This window comes from Neofelis nebulosa, chromosome 5 (genome assembly GCF_028018385.1).
Source record: "Neofelis nebulosa isolate mNeoNeb1 chromosome 5, mNeoNeb1.pri, whole genome shotgun sequence".
Taxonomy (NCBI): domain Eukaryota; kingdom Metazoa; phylum Chordata; class Mammalia; order Carnivora; family Felidae; genus Neofelis; species Neofelis nebulosa.
In genome coordinates, this window is record NC_080786.1 from 86697722 (window position 1) to 86721579 (window position 23858).

At 36.6% G+C, this 23858-nt stretch overlaps 1 protein-coding gene across 29 annotated transcripts in view; it reads left to right on the plus strand.

Annotated features, from left to right (window-relative positions):
- DLG1 (discs large MAGUK scaffold protein 1) overlaps positions 1 to 23858 on the plus strand; it is a 275368-nt gene that overhangs the window by 197373 nt on the left and 54137 nt on the right. For all 29 annotated transcript variants that reach the window (XM_058730919.1, XM_058730920.1, XM_058730917.1 and 26 more), the window contains one exon: positions 9455 to 9557. In XM_058730919.1, the coding sequence (XP_058586902.1) occupies positions 9455 to 9557 (103 nt within the window). The remainder of the gene's footprint in view (positions 1 to 9454; positions 9558 to 23858) is intronic.

The window sequence follows — 23858 nt, forward strand, 5'->3', positions numbered from 1 at the left end:
CTGACGCAGGGCTCGAACTCACGGACCGTGAGATCGTGACCTGAGCCGAAGTCGGATGCTTAACCAACTGAGCCACCCAGGCGCCCCAATTGCTTTTACTTTTATACTGGAACTTAAATTTTTTAAAATAAGTTATAGTATGATAAGGACAAATTGGTGGTAAAGAATGAATTTGTTAAAAATAAATATTGGACAAATTAGCTAGTTGTTTAGGGGAGTAAAATTAGCTTAGAGCCTCACTTTACACCTTGTGTCAAAATAAATTTTCAGTTGGCTTAGAGTTAGGTGTAAAAAATTCAAAGCAAAAATAGATGTTTTTGAATTGTCCATATGGAACAACTTTATATGGGTCACTGACACACTGCTGGAGTATGTTAGACTAGACTATGTTGGAGTATGTTAGAGTGACCAACATAACCTGGTTGTCCCAGAACTTTTCCAGTTCTAGCACTTAAAGCCCCATGTCTGGAAATCCCTTTAGTCTCAATTTTAAAACTGAAAATCCCAGACAGTCTAGGCAGGCCACTTGGTTACCCTAATGTGAGTGTAAGTTACATACAGCCTTTTGAGGCTGTATGCATCAGTAGCCTTAAAATTTTAATGCTTACTAAGCTTCTCTAGGCAAATACCCTGAGAGCAATAAGAAGAACCTCAGGAGCAAGAGAAAAAAACTAAAAACCCTGTTAGGAACAAACTAAATACCTCATTAGACAAAGTTTAGCTGTTTTCAATTTTCACTTTGAATCACAATCACCTTAAAGCCTTGTTAAAAAACATTTTTAGGGGCATGTGCTCTCTCTCACTCTGTCTCTCAAAAATAAACATTTAAAAAAACATATTAAAAAACAAAAACAAAACACTCTTAGACCCCATGCCCAAAGCTTCCAACTCAGTATGACTTGGGTAGCTTCTTTTTTTTTTTTTTAACAGATTTTTAAAATCTTTTTTATCTTTTTTTTTTTTTAATGTTTATTATTTATTTATTTTTGAGAGAGTGAGAGCTGGAGAGGGTTAGAGAGAGAGGGAAACACAGAATCTGAAACAGGTTCCAGGCTCTGAGCTATCATCACAGAGCCCAATACAGGCTTCAAACTCACAAACTGTGAGATCATGACTTGAGCCGAAGTCAGATGCCCAACCGACTGAGCCACCCAGGTGCCCCTGACTTGGGTAGATTCTAAAATTTTGTATTCCTAACAAGTTTCCATGAGATACTGATGTTGCTGCTCCTGGGACCAAACTTTGTGAATTACTGTTCTAAAGACCATCCCTCTTACTGATGTTGTTTTGTTTTTTTGTTTTTTATTTTATATTTCAAAGAGAGAAAGAGAGACAGAGCATTAGCAGGGGAGGGGCAGAGAGACAAAGGCAGAATTCTGAAGCTGGCTCCAGGCTTCGAGCTGTCAGTACAGAGCCTAACGCGGGGCTCAAACCCACAAGTAGTGTGAGATCATGACCTGTGCTGAAGTCAGATGCTCAACCTACTGAGCCACCAGGCATCTCTTGATGTTCCTTTTCTTTTTTTTTGTTTTGTTTTGTTTTGTTTTGCTTAATTTATTTTCGAGAGAGACAGACAGTGCAAGCATGGGTGGGGAAGAGAGAGGGAGAGACAGAATCTGAAGCAGACTCCAGGCTCTGAACTGTCAGCACAGATCCCAACGCAGGGCTCAAACTCACAAACCATGAGATCATGGCCTGAGCTAAAGTTGGATACTTAACCAAGTGAGCCACCCAGGCACCCCTTGATGTTCTTAATGATAACCCACATCATTGAGAAAAATATAAATAAATTAGTTGGGAAGGCATGGAAATAAATCATAGGTTTTATAAAATATTCTTTTTGATATATTTAATTTTGTTGAAGAAAGAAGCTTTGAAATCAAGATTCATTACATATAGGAACACCTGGGTGGCTCAATCGGTTAAGCACCAACTTCGACTCAAGTTATGATCTCATGTTTCTTGGGTTCGAGCCCCGTGTCAAAGCTCTGTGCTGACAGCTGGAGCCTGGAGCCTGCTTCAGATTCTGTGTCTCCCTCTCTGCCCTCCCTTGCTCATGCTCCATCTCTCTCTCTGTCTCTCTCTCTCTCTCTCAAAAATAAATAAACATTAAAAAAATATTTTAAAAATTCATTACATATATAGAAGTGTGAGTTTTTACCATTTTTCAATATGGTATAAATGAGGTATTACTGTTATTTCCAATGATGACAAGTATGGTGAAGAATATAATTTATATTTGCTGAAAATCTAGACTCCTAGAATCTTAGAATCACAAGTGACCCAAAAGACTCCAACAAAAATTCCCTCTTCTATAAAGGCAGTGAGAAAAGTGGACACAATTGTCAGAATAAAGTTGTTCAGAACTCTGGAAATTAACCAAAGGCTTGCAGCAATTCAGGAAGTGTTTATTCAAAATAAAAGAAGCAGAGGACTGAACCTTCATAAGAGTGAGCTTAGGGGGTTTTAACTTACCTAAGTCCCATCCCCTGTTCTCCAGCATCACAGTAACCTTGAAAAATAGTCCACATTTACAGTGAAAACCAGTGCGTCACAGCCACTAGAGAGCAGAATGGAGGTAGAACTTTCAGAGCCTCTTTCCCAGAGAATTGTCATAATTTGACCTGTTTGGTGGTTCTTTAAAACCCCATTTGCAAGGCTCTCTGTATTAACCTGATTCAAAAGCGTTTTTCTCTGGGCTAATTGTCAAAACAATTATAGGCACATTATGGCTGCCTGAGACATTGGATAATAGTTGAGGCAATCAGTAAGTTAATCAAAAGTTTAAAAGGAAAAAGTGGGGAATGAGCTCTCTATTAGGGCCTTTGAAAAACTATGACATATTCCTTGGAACCTAGGAAGACACATGTAGGTCCTGGACTGTGTACATACTCAGGAAAGGTCTAAACTCACACCTCTGGCTGACTGTGATGCTCTAGGCAGACAGGAAGTGATAGTTAAGTCAGAGTTATCAGTTGCCTAGCTGCGTGTTGAAAACATCACACAGCATACACACAGAGCCCTTCAGCAAAGAGGCCAGGCATTTAACGAAATCTCTTTCCAGTCATTAACTGACCACTAAGCTAACAAGGCAGAGACTTCATTGGCACACACATCACAAAATACAAACTTCATAGAATTCAGAAGTCACCAAAAATGACTATAATCAGCAACAATAACAAGCCCTGGGCAGAAAGACATATCTGATTTCCACAGTTGCACATTGTATTATTTTAAATGTCTAGTTTTCCACAAAAAAACATGAGACATGCAGAAAAACAAGAAAATAAGGCCTGTACACAGGAAAAAAGCAGTCAATAGAAACTGCCCCTAAGGGAGCCCAACATTGGACTTACTAAACCAAGACTTCAAATCAGATATTTTAAATATGTTCAAAGAACTAAAGAATGAAAGGGAAAAATAAACAAACAATATCTCAACAAGAAGAGAATTCAATAAAGAGATTTCTATTAGAAAAAAGAACTGAGTCGCCTGGGTGGCTCAACTGGTTAAGCCTCCGACTTTGGCTCAAGTCATGATCTCACAGTTGCATGAGTTGGAGCACCACATCAGGCTCTATGCTGACAAACTCAAAGCCTGGAGTCTGCTTTGGATTCTGTGTCTCTGTCTCTCTGCCCCTCCCCCACTCATGCTCTGTCTCTCTCAAAAATAAACATCAAAAAAACTTTAATAAATAGATAAAAGAAAAAAGAACCAAATAGAAATTCTGCAGGTAAAAAATACAGTAACTAAAATTCAAAAATACTCTAGACAAACTCAACAGATATGAGCTAGCAGAAGAAAAAAATAGCAAACTTGAAGATATGTCTAGTGATATTATCCACACTGAAGAACAGAAAGAAAAAAGAATGAAGAAAAATTAACAGAGCCTCTGTGGGATATCATCAAATGTACAACATATACATAATGTATATTTATATGTAGTCACAGAATGACAAGAAAGATAAGAAGGGGCAGAAAGAACATTGAGTAAATAATGACTGAAAACCTTAAAACGTGGTGAGAAACATTGTACACATCTGAGAAGCTTAATGAACTACAAGTAGAATAAACTTGAAGAGATCCAAACCATGCACATATCATAAACTATCAAAAGACAAAGATTGAACCTTGAAATTAGAGAAAAATGATTCATTACATACAGGAGATCTTCAATAAGATTAGCATCTAATATGTTATCAAACACAGTGTAAGCCAGAAAGCAATAGGATGACCTATTCAAAGTTCTGAAAGGAAAATGGTATTAACCAAGGATTCTATATCCAGGAGCAAAATTGTCCTTCAGAAGCAAAGAACAAATCAAGACATTTCCAAGTAAGCAAAAGCTGAGGAAGTTCATCTCTAGTAGATCTGTTCTATAAGAAATACTAAAGGGAATCCTTCAGACTAAAATGAAAGGACACTGGAGAGTAACCTAAATCCATATGAAGAAATAAAGAGTGTTATTAAACGGAACTATATAGGTAAATACAAAACAGAAACATATAAGTGTATTTTTTTATTTGTAACTCTCTTTTTTTTACTATCTGATTTAAAAGACAGCTGAATAAAGCAATAATTTTAATCTGTGTTGATGGGTGCACACTTTATAAAGATGTAATTTATCACAAGGCAGGTAGAGACCACAGAGCTATATAGGAGCAGAGCTTTTATATGCCATTGAAATTAAGTTGGTATTTAATCTAAAGTAGATCATTAGGTTAATTATAGTCCAGAGAAACCACTAGGCTAATAACTGAAAATATATATAATAAACAAGGGAATTAAAATGGTACAATAGAAAGTATCTGTTTAACAAAAGAAGGTGGAAATGGAGGAATAGAGGAACAAAAAATATATCAGGCATGAAGAATACAGCAAAATAGACGACAAATCTTTTTCAAGTACATTAAATGTAAATGAATTAAACACTCCAGTTAAAAGATATTGACAGGGTAGGGGCGCCTGGGTGGCGCAGTCGGTTAAGTGTCCGACTTCAGCCAGGTCACGATCTCGCGGTCCATGAGTTCGAGCCCCGCGTCAGGCTCTGGGCCGATGGCTCGGAGCCTGGAGCCTGTTTCCGATTCTGTGTCTCCCTCTCTCTCTGCCCCTCCCCCGTTCATGCTGTGTCTCTCTCTGTCCCAAAAACAATAAATAAAAAACGTTGAAAAAAAAAATTAAAAAAAAAAAAAAAAAGATATTGACAGGGTAGATTAAACAACGGGATCCAACTATATGCTGTCTGTAACAGACACACTTTAGATTCAAAGACAGTGGTTTATTTTTAACAAACATTAAAACTAAAAAGTTGGAAAAGATACACTATGCAAGCAGTAACCAAGAAACACTGAAGAGTGGCTATACTAATATCAGACAAAAGATAAAAATTGTTAGTGAAGACAAAGTATATTTTATAATGTATGTAAGTGTTGATAAATTTCTAGAAAGACATAAACTATTGAAACTGACTCAAAAAGAAATAGAAAATCTGTATAGACCTGTAACAATTAAGAAGACTGAATTGATAATCAAAATGTTTCACAAAGGTAAAAGCCCAGGACCAGATGGTTTTCACTGGTATGGTCTACCAAACATTTAAAGAAGAATTAACACCAGTCATTCACAAACTTCCCAAAAATGGAATAGGCATGAAGAGCACTTCCCAACTCATTCTATGAAGCCATGGATTGTTCTTTTATCAAACCAACAAAGACATCATAGGAAGAAAAAACAAGAAACCAATATTCCTTATGTATATAGATGAAAAAATCCTTAACAGAATTGCAAACTGGATCCAGCAGGATAAAACAAGATTATACACCAGCATAAAAAGGGAACTTTACACCATAATCAAGTGTAATTTATGGGATTAAGGAATGAATAGTTGGTTCAACATAAGAAAACCAATCAAACTAAGACACTATATTAATAAAGGACATAAATGATACAGTCATCTCAATAGTCACAGAAAACACTTTTCAAAAACCAACACCTTTACATCATAAAAACACTAAACAAATTAGGAATAGAACTTTCTCAACCTGCTAAAGGGTCTCTATGAAGAACCAATAGCTTACATCATACTAAATGCTAAAAAATGAAAGCTTTCCCTCTAAGATCACAAGACAAGTGTGTCCGCTTCTGCTCATTTTCAGTGCTGTACTGGAGTTTCTAGACAGGGCAGTTACAAGGAAAAAAAAAAAAAAAAAAGAGGCATCCAGATTTAAAGGAAAACTATCTCTATTTGAAGATGCCATGATCTCTTATATATAGACAGTCTTAGAAAATCCAGCCACAACAAAAAAGCTACTAGAACTAATAAACAAGTTCAGCAATTTTGCAGGAGAGCAAATCACCGTACAAGAGACAGCAATGTTTCTGTATACCAGCATTAAACAACCTGAAAGTGGAACTAAGAAAACAATTTCACACATGACAATATTTAAAAGAGTAAAATACTGAGGAATAAAATTAACAATGTAGATAAAATGTAGAATGTAGAATAATACAGATAGAGTATTGTTCAGCCATAATAAGTAATGGAGCACTGATACATGCTACACGGATGAACCATGAAAACATGCTAAGTGAAAGAAGCTGACACAATGGCTACATATCATAGTATCAGTATCCCATTTATTTAAAATGTAGAAAACAGACATATCCATGGAGTCAGAAAGTAGGTTAGTAGTTGCCAGGAGCTGAGGGAAGAGGAGAATGGCTTATAATGGGTAGTGGGTTTCTTTTTGAGGTAATGAAAATGTGTGGAATTAGATCATGGTGATAATTGCACATCCTTTTGAATGTTCTGAGAACCACTCAATTGTACATGTTGAAAGTGAATTTTATGTAAATTATATGTATAAAAAAGTGACTTAAGGCTATTTACATAAATATGTCTCTCAGTGCAAGGATTTCTTTTAAAATATCCTTGATACTGTATTTTCTGTTAAAATGTTCAGTAGATTTTGGAAAGTTTTTAATTTGTAGTCTTGTTAACAAATTATTCTCTTTTGAATCTGTATAAGTTGTCTTCAGATCTCTTCTGTAACAGAAAGATTTGCTGCTCAGGAATAATTCATTAAGAATTACCTTTTCTACAACTATCTATGAAAATTTCTCTTCCTTTAAATTTCTTCCCTAGTTTATTTTTTAGGGAATTAGGAGTTAGTTATACTTTATGCTCAGACTAGGTCTATTTAGGGGTGCCTGATTGGCTCAGTTTATTAAGTGCCAGACTCTTGATTTCGGCTCATGTCGTGATCTCACTGTTCATGAGATCAAGCCCCACATCAGGCTCTGGGCTGACAGTGTGGAGACTGCTTGGTCCCTCTCTCTCTGCCACTCCCCTGTTCGTGCTCTCTCTCTCTCAAAAAAACATTTTTTTTAAAAAAAGCAGAACTACTTATATATTGTAGACTTTTTAATAGTCTTTAGCTAGAGATAATCTCTAATAAAACCACATTATGTTACATTTTTTTAGATTCAGATTTTTTTGGATCTTCATTTTCATTCAGGAACTACTAGGTATTTTCCCAAAGAATACAAAAATACTAATTCAAAGGAATATATGCATCCCAGTGTTTATAGCAGCATTATCTACAGTAGCCAAATATGGAAACAGTCCAAATGTCCATCAACTGATGAATGGATAAAGAAGATGTAGTGTGTGTACACACACACACACACACACACACACACACACACAAGAATATTACTCAGCCATAAAAAATGAATGAAATCTTGCCATTGCAACAACATAGCTCTATATGGAGCTGGAGAGTATTATGCTAAATGAAATAAGTCTGAGAAAGAAAAATATCATTTGTCTCATTTGTGGAATTTAAGAAACAAATGAGCTAAGGGAAAGAGAGAGGCAAACCATGAAACAGTAACTATGGAGAACTCTCTGGTTACCAAGAGGGGAGGTGGCTGGGGGAATGGGTTAAATAGGTGATGGGGATTAAGGAGTGCCCTTGTAATGAGCACCAGGTGTTGTATGTAAGTGTTGAATCACTAAATTGTACAACTAAAACTAATATTACACTGTATGCTAAGTGGAATTTAAATTACAACTTAAAAAAAAAAGTGGGTAGCTCAGTTGGTTGTCTATCCAACTCTTGATTTCAGCTTGGGTCATGATCCCTGGGTCGTGGGATCGAACCCTGTGTCAGGCTCTGCACTGAGCAGGGAACCTGATTAAAATTCTCCCTCTGCCCCTCTCCCCCACTCAAATGCTCACTCACTCCCTCTCTCTCTCTCAAAATAAAAAATAAAAATATATGTGTTTGTTTTAACTTAGCTGCATAATGGCATCCTTTATACATAATATCAAATATCAGGTCTTTACATGGTTAAAATGTTTTTTTATATAAATTTTATAATCCTAAGAATTTCTGGGCTTATAGTCATTTTTTCCAAAATTGGTATGTGAGCTTTAACAGGTTTGAGATTTGATGTCAACAAAACAGGCTTTCATATAAAAATTGCATGACAGTTCTTCTTCCTTTCCAGAAATATTTGATCAAGGTTTCAAGCATTACTATAGTCTGTTTATTGCTGGTTCTTGGTGGGGTGGGGAGACAACTTAAGTATTTAAAGCTATTGTCATTTAAATATAATGCTTCCCTGAATGTCCATTTAATTTTTGCTTATAGTGGGAAAGGTATAGGCTCTTAAGATAGTGTGCTTGCAGCATATACTAGGTATCAGCAGCCTTTCAGAAATAAGAATTAAGTTGCTTATTCTGGAGTGGAATTGATCACCTCAGTAATTATTTTGGCCAGGGAAGGGCCCTGCGTACAAAACATTGTTCAAACAAATGCCTTGTTCATTTGATAACGTTTTCTCTCTTTAAATGTCAGCCCTTGAAATCTGAGCAATTTTAACACTTTTAAACAATTGCCTTTCTGTTACTCCAAAAGAACAGAGGCTTAGTTTGGGGAAGGAGGGAAGAAAATTGGAACTGAAATGAGTAACAGGAGTAAAAATATGGCAGGAGTTGAAATGAACGTCCCTCTCATCGCTTGAGTTACTAGTGAAATGAACCATACAAAATAATGACACTTGTTGATAAATGAACGTCCCTCTCATCGCTTGAGTTACTAGTGAAATGAACCATACAAAATAATGACACTTGTTGATATTTCAGGTTATCAAATTAAGGTATGTTTCCCAAAGGATTGGTGAACAACTTCCCAGAAAACTTGGGGAAAATTTTGGTTTTGCTCACTTGACGTTAAGCAGAGTATTTTTAGTGAGTAAAATTGTTTTCATTGATAGTAACATTCTGTTGAAATATATGATGTATTTTAGTAACTCGGAACAAGAAAATACTTTAATGAGTAATTGCAAATTATTTTTTTTAACTGTGCCTACTCAAAGAACAGGCTATTGTGGTTTCTAATCAGTATGCATAATTTCTTTCAAATTTAAAATTCAATTTGATTTACAGGTAAACAGTGTTGACCTCAGAACTGCCAGCCATGAGCAGGCAGCAGCCGCTTTGAAAAATGCTGGCCAAGCTGTCACGATTGTTGCACAATATCGGCCTGAAGGTAGTAAAATTCTTGCTGTGTTTATTGTTTATTTCAGTTTTTAGAATTCTTCCTCTTACTGTTTAACTTTCCAAGCTTAACTTTTTTATGTTTTGGTCTCTTTTATTAATCTAGTGTTTGTTTAGTCTGAACCAAATTTACTATCCAGGTCAAAGTGTTTTCAATAGGATATAGTAGTTTTATCTTCCAATTCCTTTGAGTATTTCATCATTATTTGGATTAATTGCCATGTGTTTATTATTTTTTTTAATCTGTCCTCAAACCAAATACATACCTTTACTAACTCAGGGATCCCAAAGGATCGTAAAAACTATATGCAATGATAGTAGCATTGCCAAAAAAAATTGGTCATCCCAATTTTTTCTGACTTTTGAAATTATATTTGTTAATATCAAGATTTAAGATACATTTTTAATAGTCTTTATTGGTGTTTAAAATAAATGGAAAAAATACAAGTTTGAAATGTAATGTGTTTCTAGATAGTGAAGTATCATGGACGTGACCTGACTGAGTTCCTAGGGGAAGAAGGTGGTAATGGAAAATTTGAGGTCATGCCATATTTAAACGTGTAAGACTCTAGTGTACATCAGCATAACCACTTCTCCAGTAAAACCTCAGTGGAATTTAAAAAGCTTAAATACCCTGAAGGATATATAGCATACTGGTTAATGTTCATAAACAACAAGGTAAAGAAGGAAACAATGATGGAATTTATTTTTGTAACAAAACCTAATTTATTTATTTTATTTTATTTTTTTACTTGGTCAAAGTAGCATGTAGAGCTTTCCTTGCTATTTCATAGTACGTCCAGTTGTAAATCTTGGCATTTTAGGTCCAGTAAATGAACAGAGGTAAATTCATTTACATAAGGGATAAACTCCAAATAAATTCACATTAACCAAACAGACTAATATATGAAGTCAGAATGCCAGTGTTTTAATGTTTATTTATTTATTGAGAGAGAGAGAATGCTTGCAAACGGGGGAAGGATCAAAAGAGGAGAGAGGGAATCCTAAGCAGCCTCCACACTGTCAGTGCAGAGCCCAATTCAGGGCCTGATTTCACAAACTGTGAGATCATGACCTGAGCTGATATCAACAGTCTGATGCTCAACTAACTTAGCCACTCAGGTGCCCCGAATGCCAATTTATTAATTCAGTGAGAAACAAAACCACCAGTGGGATTACGCATGCTTTTATCTTCTGACCAGCACATTCTTGCCCTGTAGGTATACTTTATATACCTATGTAGGCCAAGTTATCAGTATTTACTAAGATACTGGTTTCTTAGTATTATAGAAAGTCTCTCACTTATATGTTCCTAAGGAATATAGACTATTTAGGTATGATTAAAGATAAGTCAATATCTGACCTCCCAAGAAAACGCACAAAAGCCAACAAGGAAAATAAAACATACACACACTTACACCCACACAACTCCACCTCACATTAAGCAAAACTAAGATGACTGATACAAGACCTAGACAACATAACATAGTCAAAGCCTTGCTTACTCAGCTTCAGATCTGCACAGAAGAGGAGAAGAGTAAAAACATGGAATGTTGAGAATTCTCAGTGGTGGCAGAACTTAGAATATGACCAAAAGTTGGTCAGGGCTTCTTTTTGTGGTATAAAAACATCATCTTTTATTTTTGACAAGCCTCATGGGAATTCAGGGAACATGCTAAAAAATAGAAGTCATCCTTGATGTGGTTTAGTTTAGGGAAGTAGTATTTGGATAAAGGAATCTGTCTTGATAGCCTCAGATAATGTGACAGTCTTTTGGTTTTAAAGGCCATGAAGATAACCTGTGCTTCCATCCCCCCTGCACTCCCAAGCTTTCTGGTTCAGCCAAATAGCTTGTCCAGCAAATTCCAATTCATCCTGTAATAAGTAGGAAAAAAGTATGGCCTGGCATTCATACAAAGATATTGATAAGAAGAGATGGAAACAAACAGCAAACTTAGCAACAGATAAAAGTTTCTCTCTCTCTCTCTCTCTCTCTCTCTCTCTCTCTCTCTCTCTCTCTCTCTCACACACACACACACACACACACACACACACACACACAATATTGGCATAAATCAGCTGAAAACTTGATATTAATGTTTTTAACAATCCATGCATCCATTTCTTTGAAAGACCACTAAATACAGGTGTAAGAACTGTAAGGGAAAATGGCTTCACAACCCAAAGAGATTGATTTTGAAATAGCAGAACCCAGGAAAGAAGAAGAAAGCAAACAGTTTTTAAATTGAACCCAAAGACACAGACAGTGCAGAAAATTCAATAGAAGACATAGAAAATATAATAGGAAAAATAAAATGAAACAGAATTTTAAGAGATTAGAGAGAAAATATTAGCAATGGAAGACAGGCAAGTATATATGCCTAACATATACAAATTAGACTTTCTTTAAAAAATTTTTTAGGGGCACCTGGGTGGCTCAGTCGGTTGGGTGTCCGACTTCAGCTCAGGTCATGATCTCGCAGCTTGTGAGTTCGGGCCCCGTGTCAGGGTCTGTGCTGACAGCTCAGAGCCTGGGAGCTGCTTTGGATTCTGTGTCTCCCTCTCTCTTTGCCCCTACCCTGCTCACACTCTGTCTTTCTCTCTCTCTCAAAAACAAATAATAAAACATTAAAATTTTTTTTTAATTTAAAAAAAAGTTTTTTAAAGAAGAGAATAAATGTTTGAAATTATACATTCAAGAAAACTTTACTGAATTAAAAAGAAGTGAATATTTCTATTAAAAGGATACAACAAGTAGAAAATTGAATGCTTAAAAATTCAGACATATTCTAGTTAATGTTTATCAAGAAAGAATCTTCTGAGACCCAGGTAAAAATATTGAGTTATATTTAATGAGGAGTTAAAAATTGATAGAAGGAAGAACTGCTGTAATACTTGGTAAGCATAGACCAGAACAAGGATAGTTAACTCTACCATTTTTGTATTTAGCTGCTTTTAACAAGTGTAATGTACATCTCTGTGCACTAGATACACTTGCCACTGATGGCAAGGTGGGAAAGGTGGGCTGCCATTTTCCTAGAATAGTTATTGAATGGGTCTCAAATTGCCCTTTGAGATTATCTTTTCTGGGCTTATACTGTGTTTCTCTTCTTTCTTGTTCTTTTTTTGTGATTTCTGTACTTCTATATGAACCTTTCTGATTAATGCTTTTTCTTTAGTTGTATTCAAATTTTAAACTGTTCTCTTGGGGCGCCTGGGTGGCGCAGTCGGTTAAGCGTCCGACTTCAGCCAGGTCACGATCTTGCGGTCTGTGAGTTCGAGCCCCGCGTCGGGCTCTGGGCCGATGGCTTGGAGCCTGGAGCCTGTTTCCGATTCTGTGTCTCCCTCTTTCTCTGCCCCTCCCCCGTTCATGCTCTGTCTCTCTCTGTCCCAAAAATAAATAAAAAAACGTTGAAAAAAAAAATTTTAAACTGTTCTCTTGATGGAACCATTTTTTTTATCAAGGAGAATTTGCATTCTACTTTGATTGTTCAAATAGCTATTATTTAGTAGCTATCTTCTCTGTTTCCAGATTACTCTTATATATGTATTTTTTTTCCAAATGTTCCTGAGCACCAAACATATTATAGATCCTATTTGATATCACAAGCTGTATTTCTCCATAGTGTTTGCATCTGAGCATGTCTGAAACAATCATTTTACTGTTGAAGTAAATGACACCTCCATTGATTCTTAAGCCAGAAGCCTGAGTCATTCTTGACCACCCTCCCCTTTCTCAATCTCTGTATCACAGTCACTTCCCTAACCAAAGCCACCATCATCTCTTACCTAAACTATTCTAATAGCCTCTAACAAGAATACTTCTTGCTTGATTTTCTCCAATCTGTTCTCTGTTCATCAAGCAAAATTATCTTTTTAAATACAAAGATTGCATTGTGTCCTTTCCCATTTAAAACATTTTTCATTAAACTCTGAATAAAATCTAAACCCTTTGATAGGACCTGTAAGGAAGGCCCTGTGTGATTGAGCACAGCACAACATATGTGATCACCGTATGCCCTCTACTCCTTCCTTTGCTCCTTAGACTCTAACCATACCAGCCTTCTTTCAGACCCTTTGTTGCATCATATACTATCCTAATTCTCTGCTCATTCTGTTCTTGCTTATTCTTTTTCTTTATTCTTTGTGTGGCTAGCTCTTTCTCATGATTGCATATCTCCTAGCACTGTGATAGTTTTTTTTCTTTATAACACTGAACACAGTTTATATGTTTATTTAGGTGCCTGTGTGTTTATTATTTATTTAAACCTTCCTCTAGAGCCTTATGAAATATGTAGCTATATTCCTACATACAGATGATGAAATAGGCTCAGATAACAAAGCTACTAATAGCTAGAATTCAGTCCCAGATCCTATTACCTTCAAAATCTAGATACTTTTCACTGGGAATATTTTAATGAGTGCCCAGTCTGGCAATGTTGATGTCTTTTACCATGGCTATGTTACCGTTGCCTAATAAAAACAAGGTAAGTACCAAAAAACACAGAAGACAGACTTTGCCTCAGGAATTCAAAAGGAAGTACGTTGCCTGGCATGAGAAAAGATACCATTGAATAGGATTGGGGCTTAACTGGCAACCTAAAGAATGGATAGGATGTAGATGGGCAGAGAGAAGAAAAGGTAGGTTAAAAAAAAGAAGGAAAGGGGCGCCTGGGTGGCGCAGTCGGTTAAGCGTCCGACTTCAGCCAGGTCACGATCTCGCAGTCCGTGAGTTCGAGCCCCGCGTCAGGCTCTGGGCTGATGGCTCGGAGCCTGGAGCCTGTTTCCGATTCTGTGTCTCCCTCTCTCTCTGCCCCTCCCCCGTTCATGCTCTGTCTCTCTCTGTCCCAAAAATAAATAAAAAATGTTGAAAAAAAAAAATTTATAAAAAAAAGAAGGAAAGAAAGAAAGAAGAGGGCAAAAAAAAAAAAAAAAAAAAAAAAAAAAAACCAAAAAACCAGAAGACCAAAAATGGGAGAGTTAAAATTTAAAATCATGTTTTGGGTATTTTGAAAACACCTGACCTCCTTGCTGTATTGCTACTTACCTTGTTTATAAGGCAATATGTTTTGCTTTAATTATTTTTTTAACAAATGTATTTTTGTTATACAGCACTTTAAAAAAAAAAAAAAACATATTCCACATCATCAGTGTGTAACTGCTTTGAGGGCCAAGGACATAAGTTGAAAGCTCAGATTTTGCTTCTCAATGAACTGGCCATTTTAAGAAGTATAGAAGGAATCACCTGACACTGATAATCAGTCATCTTTCTGCAGTTAGTATCTTCCTTTATTAATGATGAATCTTATGGGGTTCTCTGCTTCATTGATAATCTGACGTACATATATACATACAAACAGACAAAGAGCAAAGAGGTAAGCTTTTGGTAGGAGTAAGTTTTTATCTTTCAGGATCTATAGCTCTAATCAAACTTGGGCACTGGATGCTAGTTTTTGACTTTGTATTCAGAAATTACAAAATTTTAATAGTTCCTCATCCATATAGTTCAAGAACTTCCTATAGGTTGGGTAATAGAATATAATAGAAAAAATTGTGTGCTGGTTATGGTACTAACCATGTTACATTAACTTCTTTTATTCCCATAAAACCCTATAAAGTAGGCACTGTTATCTCCATTTGACATTACAGGTGAGTAAAGAAAGGCACAAAAAATTTAAGTAGTTTGCCAATTATACAGCTATTAAGTGGTTAAGATTTCTTCTAGCTCTCTTTTTAGAAGAGGAAAAACTTGCTAACCTTTCAGTGGCTGGGGCCTGTAACTTAAACTAGTAAAAGATAGACTCACAAGAGAAAAGGGTTTATATTATATGCATATGAGGAGCCAACAAAAGAAGTAGGACTCATTAATAACTTATATACCTAACTTCCTATGGGAAAAAGGGTGGAGAGAAAAACTTTCTATGGAAAAAATAAATAGGGTTCTTCAGGAAAGGCCAATGGGCTTGTAGGAAAAAGTTTGTGATCATGTTTGCTATATACATGTGAATAGTCTTTCCATCTCAAAGCCATAATACTCCCCAGGAGAGGGGATTTATGATAGCCTTATTTCCTGAAAGTTGCTGCTTTTGGTCAGATAAGGGAAGCTCTGAGAAGGTTCCCCCCCCCCCCCCCCCGCATTTGTTGAATGTTGAATCTGCAGTGTCTTCAGTTTAAAATAATCTGAGGTTCCAAGTGGGTCTCCACATCCTGAAAAGCCCTGATCTCAATAATTTTATCTCATTGTTCCTCAAGCACACTTTATCAACTTTCAGACCTTAAATTTATATTTTTGGTTCAAAAAATATTGATTATATTGCAAACTGCTGTACTATAAAGGAATGGAGATAAAAGAAAAAGAATTAAACCTAGATTAAACTTACTTTCTCTTTCCCATTCTTTGTCTTAAATTTGTGATTTTTTTCTTTACACAAGAAAAAAAATTCCTTGAAGTTTGTATTCTTATTCCGAAGTTTGTTTTTTTTTTTAATGTTTATTACTTATTTTTGAGAGAGGGAGAGACAGAGTGCAAGCTAGGGAGGAGCAGAGAAAGAGAGGGAGACACAGAATCCAAAGCAGGCTCCAGGCTCTGAGCTGTCAGCACAGAGCCCGATGTGAGGCTCGAACTCACAGACCAGGAGATCACAACCTGAGCCGAAGCCGGATGCTCAACCGACTGAGCCACCCAGGCGCCCCTCTTATTCCTAAGTTTTAAGTGACTAAACTGAAATCTAGAAAAGTTGAAACATTTGGTCAGAGCCACCGAACTTGCCTGAGTTCCAGAGCTTTAATTTAAATCCCAGTTGCAGAGGTGGAGTTTAACCCCAGTCTCCTCATTTTATTTCTTTTATTTCTTGTAACAACCAAGGAGAAGAGAGGTAGAGACTAAATGGAGAGATTGTATTGGACTAGTGGCATTTCTTTGCAGACAAGCATTTGTCATCTCTCATAGTGACTTTCTGTAGTAGGTTACTAATTAAGATTTGTTTTAGTCTCTTTCCTTCCTACATCTTTCTCCCCTTTCTTACTACTTAACCAACCTGCCTTCTTACTTAGAACATTTTCCTTTTTCTTCTCTAAACCAGTCATATCTGTTCTCTAAGATTTATTGCTCTCAGATGTTAAGTTCTACATTTAATTAACATATTTCATTAGAGTATAAAGGAATTTTATTCTTTATAGTTAGGATTGTAGGTTTCAGAGAGATTGGGGGAGGTACAGTTTATCCCCAGTCTCTTCCCCTCCCTCCTTCCATCTTTTCAATTCTAGTGAGGCCAAAACAAGGATTAGAAGTTGAAAAAGGGAATAAAATGCAGAAAATCAGCTATTAAACATGTTCTCTCCTCTTACAAGAACACACATATTATTTAACTTATGACCAGCAGTTCAGAGACTCCCTAAATATATTTCATGACAAGTTTAGGATTTCTGAAATGCTGAATGGAGAAAACTTTCTGTATAACATTTCAGCTCTCTCCCAGTGGTACCTTTCCTGGAATGAGTTGTGATGTGATTTCTAGGAGAGGGATGTAAATGACTTAACTGAAAAAGAAATTAAACTCTCCCCTCAAAATAAAGTCTAAGAAAATATATATAGGATGGGTATATAGTGAAAATTGATAGATCTAAAAATATGAGTTGATTGGAACAGACAGGAAAAAGAGGAATCTTAGCTAGGTAAAGAAATGGGAGGTTTAAAGGAAAAGTAAACAAAGTATTAAAGTATGTTCTGAACTGACAGATGGTTAGGAGGAATTGTTTGTTAATAATAAGTAAAGACCATAAATCTGAAAATCTGAATAGAGTAAACATAGTAAATGAGGCACAAATTTAAGAAACTAACAATAATTGACTTAGTTCTCCAGTATCTTAAATGTTGACTATCTGAGACTTTAACTGCTTTATAGTAACTTAGTTACCTCTTGGGAAAGAGTATTCTTCTTTACTATAAAAAATAATGTGTTCCACGGGGCGCCTGGGTGGCGCAGTCGGTTAAGCGTCCGACTTCAGCCAGGTCACGATCTCGCTGTCCGTGAGTTCGAGCCCCGCGTCGGGCTCTGGGCTGATGGCTCAGAGCCTGGAGCCTGTTTCCGATTCTGTGTCTCCCTCTCTCTCTGCCCCTCCCCCGTTCATGCTATGTCTCTCTCTGTCCCAAAAATAAATTAAAAATGTTGAAAAAAATTTAAAAAAAAAAAAAAAAAATAATGTGTTCTTTTTACCGAATTTTTTAAAATTTCTAAATGTATAACGTTTTAAATCACTAGGACTTCCATTGATTTGGCTGGCAAAATCACTGAAGACAACTAATAATGCTACATGAAATATAATGAATATTTTATTAAAGACATCATAGAGCTATTAAGGCAGTAAAGAATTATCAAAAAGTGAATGAAAACTAGGAACTCAGCTGAAAAAGCACAGACATTACTTTTGTATAAGAGCTGTGATGTAATGACCTACAAGAGCCAATTGTTGAATTTTCAGGAATTTTGCAAAGTAGTTGTTAAGCACAGCCATTATTAAACATAAAATTATGGGACTCCTGGCTGGCTCAGTCAGTGGAACATGGGACTCTTGATCTCAGGGTTGTAAGTTTGAGCCCCATGTTAGGTGTAGAGATTTTAAAAAATAAAATGTTTAAAATAAATAAATGAATAAATGTACAGATAAGATATATTTAAAAGATTAAAATATTAAAAACAAGAGTAATAAATATCAAAAACTCAAAACTTCCTAATAATTTTCTAGGACAACCGCTAAAATAATATATTGATAGAGTAGTGGGACAAATAGAAAATTAAAAATAAGATAGCAGATTTAAAGTGAAATTGCCCAGAACAATCCCCCCTTACCAGAAAAAAAATTATGATAGCAAAACCAAAATTTAACAAAACTAGACCTTTAACAAAACTAGATGAAAAGGTATCCCATGAACCCCAAAATACAAGCAAGTATAAACAACTTCTCAAGAACTATGAGACCCTGTAATACCAACATCTGTACAAGGGGAAGCCGCACAAGAAGCCCAAGAGCTAATGAATACTAACTAGAAAATGCAGTGGCCAATATAAGAACAGCACCTGCAACTGTAAGGGGTTTTTGCACAATCTGCATGTTAAGCGCAGGGGATCTGCAGTAAAGTATGAAGGAGATGGAACAGTCTGTGCCCTCTGACACAACTAACCAGTGTTAGCTCCATTTCAGTTCAAAGCCACAGAGCAAAGGAAAACTACTGAGAATAAAATCCAAATTGAGTAGGATAGGATAATAGGGCCAAAGGAAATAGAAGGTCCAGACAAGTAGGGGGAAGTAAACCACCAGGAGATCTCACAGTGTAGGAGATCATGTCTTTGAACACTTGACAGAAACAACAAAAGAGGGAGCTCCAGAGCTGTGAAGATAGAAAAGCTATCCTGACCCAATAGTCTTATCTGAAGTTCAGGGAAACTAATTTCACATAAAAATGAACAGGGGCACCTGGGTGGCTCAGTCAGTTAAGCATCCATCTTTGGTTCAGGTCATGATCTCACAGTCTGTGAATTCAAGCCCTGTGTCAGGCTCTGTGCTGACAGCTTGGAGCCTGGAGCCTGCTTCAGATTCTTTGTCTCCCTCTCTGTCTGCCCCTCTCCCGCTCATTTTCTCTCTCTATCTCTCTCAAAAAATAAGCATTAAAAATTTTTTTAATGAACAACAGAAAAGGATCACTGTGGAATCCAATAGAAATCTATTTGGAAAATGAAAATAAGGATAAGAATAACATCTCCACAATGAAAGTATGCCAGAAAAACATGCCTATGAAATAAATGAAAAGTGTACCTTCATATTTCAAAACAAGTTAAAGAAAATATGGAATATAAGAAATAACATAAATGAATTGATAGAACTTAGAAAATTATTATAAATAAAGAAAAAAATTTTTTCAAAAGTTAAGTTTAACAAAGGAGCATGGTATTTCCTTAAAGCAAGTATGTAAAAAAGAGGACTTTTTCAAAAACCAAAAATAAGAGCTCTTTACCTTCCATATCCTGATCAACTTAGTTCTAAGGTGGTTATCTGTATTGCAGGGCTAGGGAGGTTGGAGACAGTTATGGTGACCCATTAGGACTTAATTATGAAGAGTGGGCTTCCACATAAGGGAGTGTCCTGGTGTGAGGAATCAGAGTCTGAGCAGATTAAGGAGGGTAACACATGGTACTGGTGAGTCAAGGAAGTAGATGGTAGTAGAGACAGAGGACTCCTTACATACAGAGAGATTGACCAAATGGATACATACATGCTAAGGTTAATGTTACCTATAATTTTCATTTTTAGAGTAGAATGTAATAAATATGGAAAGGGAGAAAACTAAAATGTAAACCCTATAATATTAGGTTAGAATTGGAGAAATTGGTCTAAACATAAGGTTTTTAATTTATATAAACATAGTTATAAATGTGTATCTGTTTTACATATGGATATTAAATTTATATACAATTCTCTAGCTGTATCCACTGAGAGAGCCTGGGCCCAATAGCAGTGAGCACACCTAACACTTAGATATTGGCCTCTAAATACTCTTCCCCACCAAAATTACCAAGGCTGTTTGGATTAATGGCTGTTTCCAGGTGTGGGGAAGGGAAAGTACTAGATTTTTCTGTAATATTCTGTGCTAGATGAAGGAAACGTGTCAAAAGGACAGAAAATCCAGTTTGAAAGGGTTCCCACTGGCTTAATTGAGAACAATTTGAGCATCAAATTGATGATGATAATACCAGCTTATACTGCACTGAATAAATTAGGAAATCATGAGTCAGGCTCTGCACTGAAAGCATGAAAAACCTACTTGGGAATCTCTCTCTGCCCCTCCCCCCACCGGGCACTCTGTCATGCACGCTCTTTCTCTCACAATAAATACTAAAAAAAAAAAAAAAAGAACATAACATCTTTTCCGTGATATTCCTGCCAGATTTACATAACTGGAACCTAATCATGTGGAAACATCAGACAAACCTAAATTGAGAGACGTTCTATAAAATAATTGACCTGTAATGTTCAATAGTATCAAGACTACAAAGTCGAGGGAAGAAAACTGAGATACTGTTGTGACTGAAGGATACTAAAAAGATATGACAACTCATGATTTCAGTCTAGATCTTTGATCCCTTTGCTATAAAGGACATTACTGGGGAAACTCAAGTAGGATGTGAGCATTCGATGGTAGTAATGTATTAATTTTACTTTGATTTTGATGGTTTTGTTGTTGTATAGGAAAATATATTTAGGGGTACCTGGGTGGCTCAGTCAGTTAAGTGTCTGACTCTTGATTTCAACTCAGGTCATGATCCCAGGGTCATGGGATTGAGCCCCACATAGGACACACAATGCCCCACGTTGAGCATGGAGCCTGCTTAAGATTCTGCTCTCTCTGACCCTCTCCTCCCTCACACTTTCTCTAGAATAAATATATATGTGTGTGTGTGTGTGTGTGTATATGTGTATTTATATATTTGTAGTTTATTTACTTATTATTTATTTATAGGAAATATTCAACGGTGGTGCGACATCAAGGTAGCAAGTTACTCTCAAATGGTTCAGGAAAAACAGTTGGGGATTGCTTCAATCTTTGGAAAATATGTTAATAAAAAAAGAAACAAAGAATAAAAAAGGATTTGAGAATGACAGATAAAGTAGACAAAGAATATTCAGCATACATGTGGGAGTCTCATAGGAAAAAAACAAAACAATGCGTATAGAACATATCAAAAATACATAAACAAAACTTTTCTAAAATTAAAAAACTCAAAATATATATCAAAAAGACATTCTGTTTACCTAAGATTATAACTAGCACTGAGAAATATTCTCCCAAAATTACTGGACTTAAAATTATTAAGATCAAAAGAAAAATACACACAGACACACCCTCCCCACCCCCAGCAAGCCCCTCAGCCTCTCTGCTCTCCCTTGCCTGGCTCCGTTCCCCTGTGACCCCTCCCACCCCCCACTCCCAGGACTGGTCTGACCTGTTCCATCTATTCAGAAAGACATTGAAACTGAAAACAAATTGAGAACAAACCAAAAAGTTGTATGGCAGTTTTAACTATCACTCATTTTTTTTTAATGTTTGTTTATTTTTGAGAGAGCATGACAGGGGGACAGAGGATCCAAAGCCACCTCTGCACTGATAAAAGTAAGCCCGTTATGGGGATTGAGTGAGTTTGTGAGTGAGTTATTGAGTGAGTTGTGAGATCATGACCTGAGCTGAAGTTGGATGCTTAACCAACTGAGCCACCCAGGTGCCCCTCTATCACTCATTTTTAACTTCATAAATAAATGATAACAAAAACCTCAAAAAATAAAAGAAAAAGGGGCACCTGGGTGGCTCAGTCAAATGCCTGACTCTTGATTTTGGCTCAGGTCATGATCCCATGGTTTGTGGATTTGAACTCTGCTTTGGACTCCCTGCTGACAGAGAAACCTGCATGGGATTCTCTCCCTCTCTGCCCCTTCCCTGCTCCTGCACACACACTCCCTCTTTCTCTCTCAAAATAAATTAACTTAGGGGTGCCTGGGTGGCTCAGTCAGTTAAGCATCCGACTTCGGCTCAGGTCATGATCTCAAGGTTCATGAATTCAAGCCCCACATCAGGCTCTGTGCTGACAGCTCAGAGCCTGGAGCCTGCTTTGGATTCTGTGTCTCCTTCTGTCTGTGTTCCTCCCCTACTTGTACTCTCTTCCTCTCTCTCTCAAAAATAAATAAAGATTAAAAAAACTTTTTTTGATTAAAAAAAATTAGAAAAGAAAAAGAAAAATTCACTTGAATTCCAGGCCAAAGGAAAAACATTGCTCTTTATTTTTATTTTTATTTTTTTTTAAATTTTTTTTTCAACGTTTTTTTATTTATTTTTGGGACAGAGAGAGACAGAGCATGAACGGGGGAGGGGCAGAGAGAGAGGGAGACACAGAATCGGAAACAGGCTCCAGGCTCCGAGCCATCAGCCCAGAGCCTGACGCGGGGCTCGAACTCACGGACCGCGAGATCGTGACCTGGCTGAAGTCGGACGCTTAACCGACTGCGCCACCCAGGCGCCCCAAAACATTGCTCTTTAAATGAAAGAAAATGAGGTAGTCATTAGAACTTCATTAGCAATGGTTTAAAGGAGACAGTGGAGTCAACATTTTCAAAGAATCAAGGAAAGAAACTGAAATAGACTTTCACATATAAAGGCTGCAGTCAAATGTATCAACAACAGATTGGTATTCTGATGATACTGTTCATATAAACACTCTGAGAAGAGAGAACAAAGTTCAGACACCCAAAATGATGGGAGAGATACTGACATAAAGACTGATGGTAGCAATTAATTGTAATTAGTTAAGATAGTTGTAAGGGGAGAGTGTATAATATGAAAAGACTGTATGCTCTGACAATTTGGATAAAGTATAATTATTAGAAAATGGGGAGTTTGAAGATGCTATGAAAATAGAATAAGCTTTGTGATCGCTTTAAAGTTTTTAACTGGACATAAAAGGATAATATTTCACTTTGGCTCTGAAGTGATTGCTCATGGTGGAGGGGGCTAAAGCCAAACAAAAGGTTATCATTAGAACAAAAGAATAAACCGTACTAATTTTATATTTATATATTTATTTTTGAAAGTATATAAAACTTATTCTTTGTTTTAGGAATTTCATATGTATTTTTAAATTTAGGAAGGCTTGTCCTTGGTGTGTGGGTGTGTATGACCAAATAAAATAGACTGCACAGAGGAAGTGTGTTCCCGTTACTGTTGCTTCATAACTACTCCAAAGCTTAGTGGATGGAAACAATAACCATTTTATGGATTCTGTAGATTAGGAATTCAGGCAGGATTTTGTCTGGATGGTCTTTGTAGCATAGCCTAAGGTCACTTAATGGGATTCAGCTGGTCGGTGAAGGTCCACAATAGCTTTACTCCCCTTGTCTTGTGCCTTAGTGATAGTGGCTGGAAGTTAGGGCTCAGAACACCATCACGTGACCTCTGCAGCATGGTTCTTTGAGGGTTGTCAGACTTCTTACATGGTATCTGACTTCCCCCAGACAAGCATCCCTAAAGAAACAGGGAAAAGTTTTGTGGCCTCTTCTAATTTAACTTTGAAAGTCACATAGAATCATTTCTACCATATTTGCTTGCTTGTGAGTAATAAGACCAGCCCAAATTCAAGGAGAGAGTGATTAGAGTCTGCCCACTTAATGGGGGAATGGCAAGGTCACAGTACAAGAACATGTGGGACACAGGCATGTATCTTTGGAAAATATACCCTGACACAACTATTCG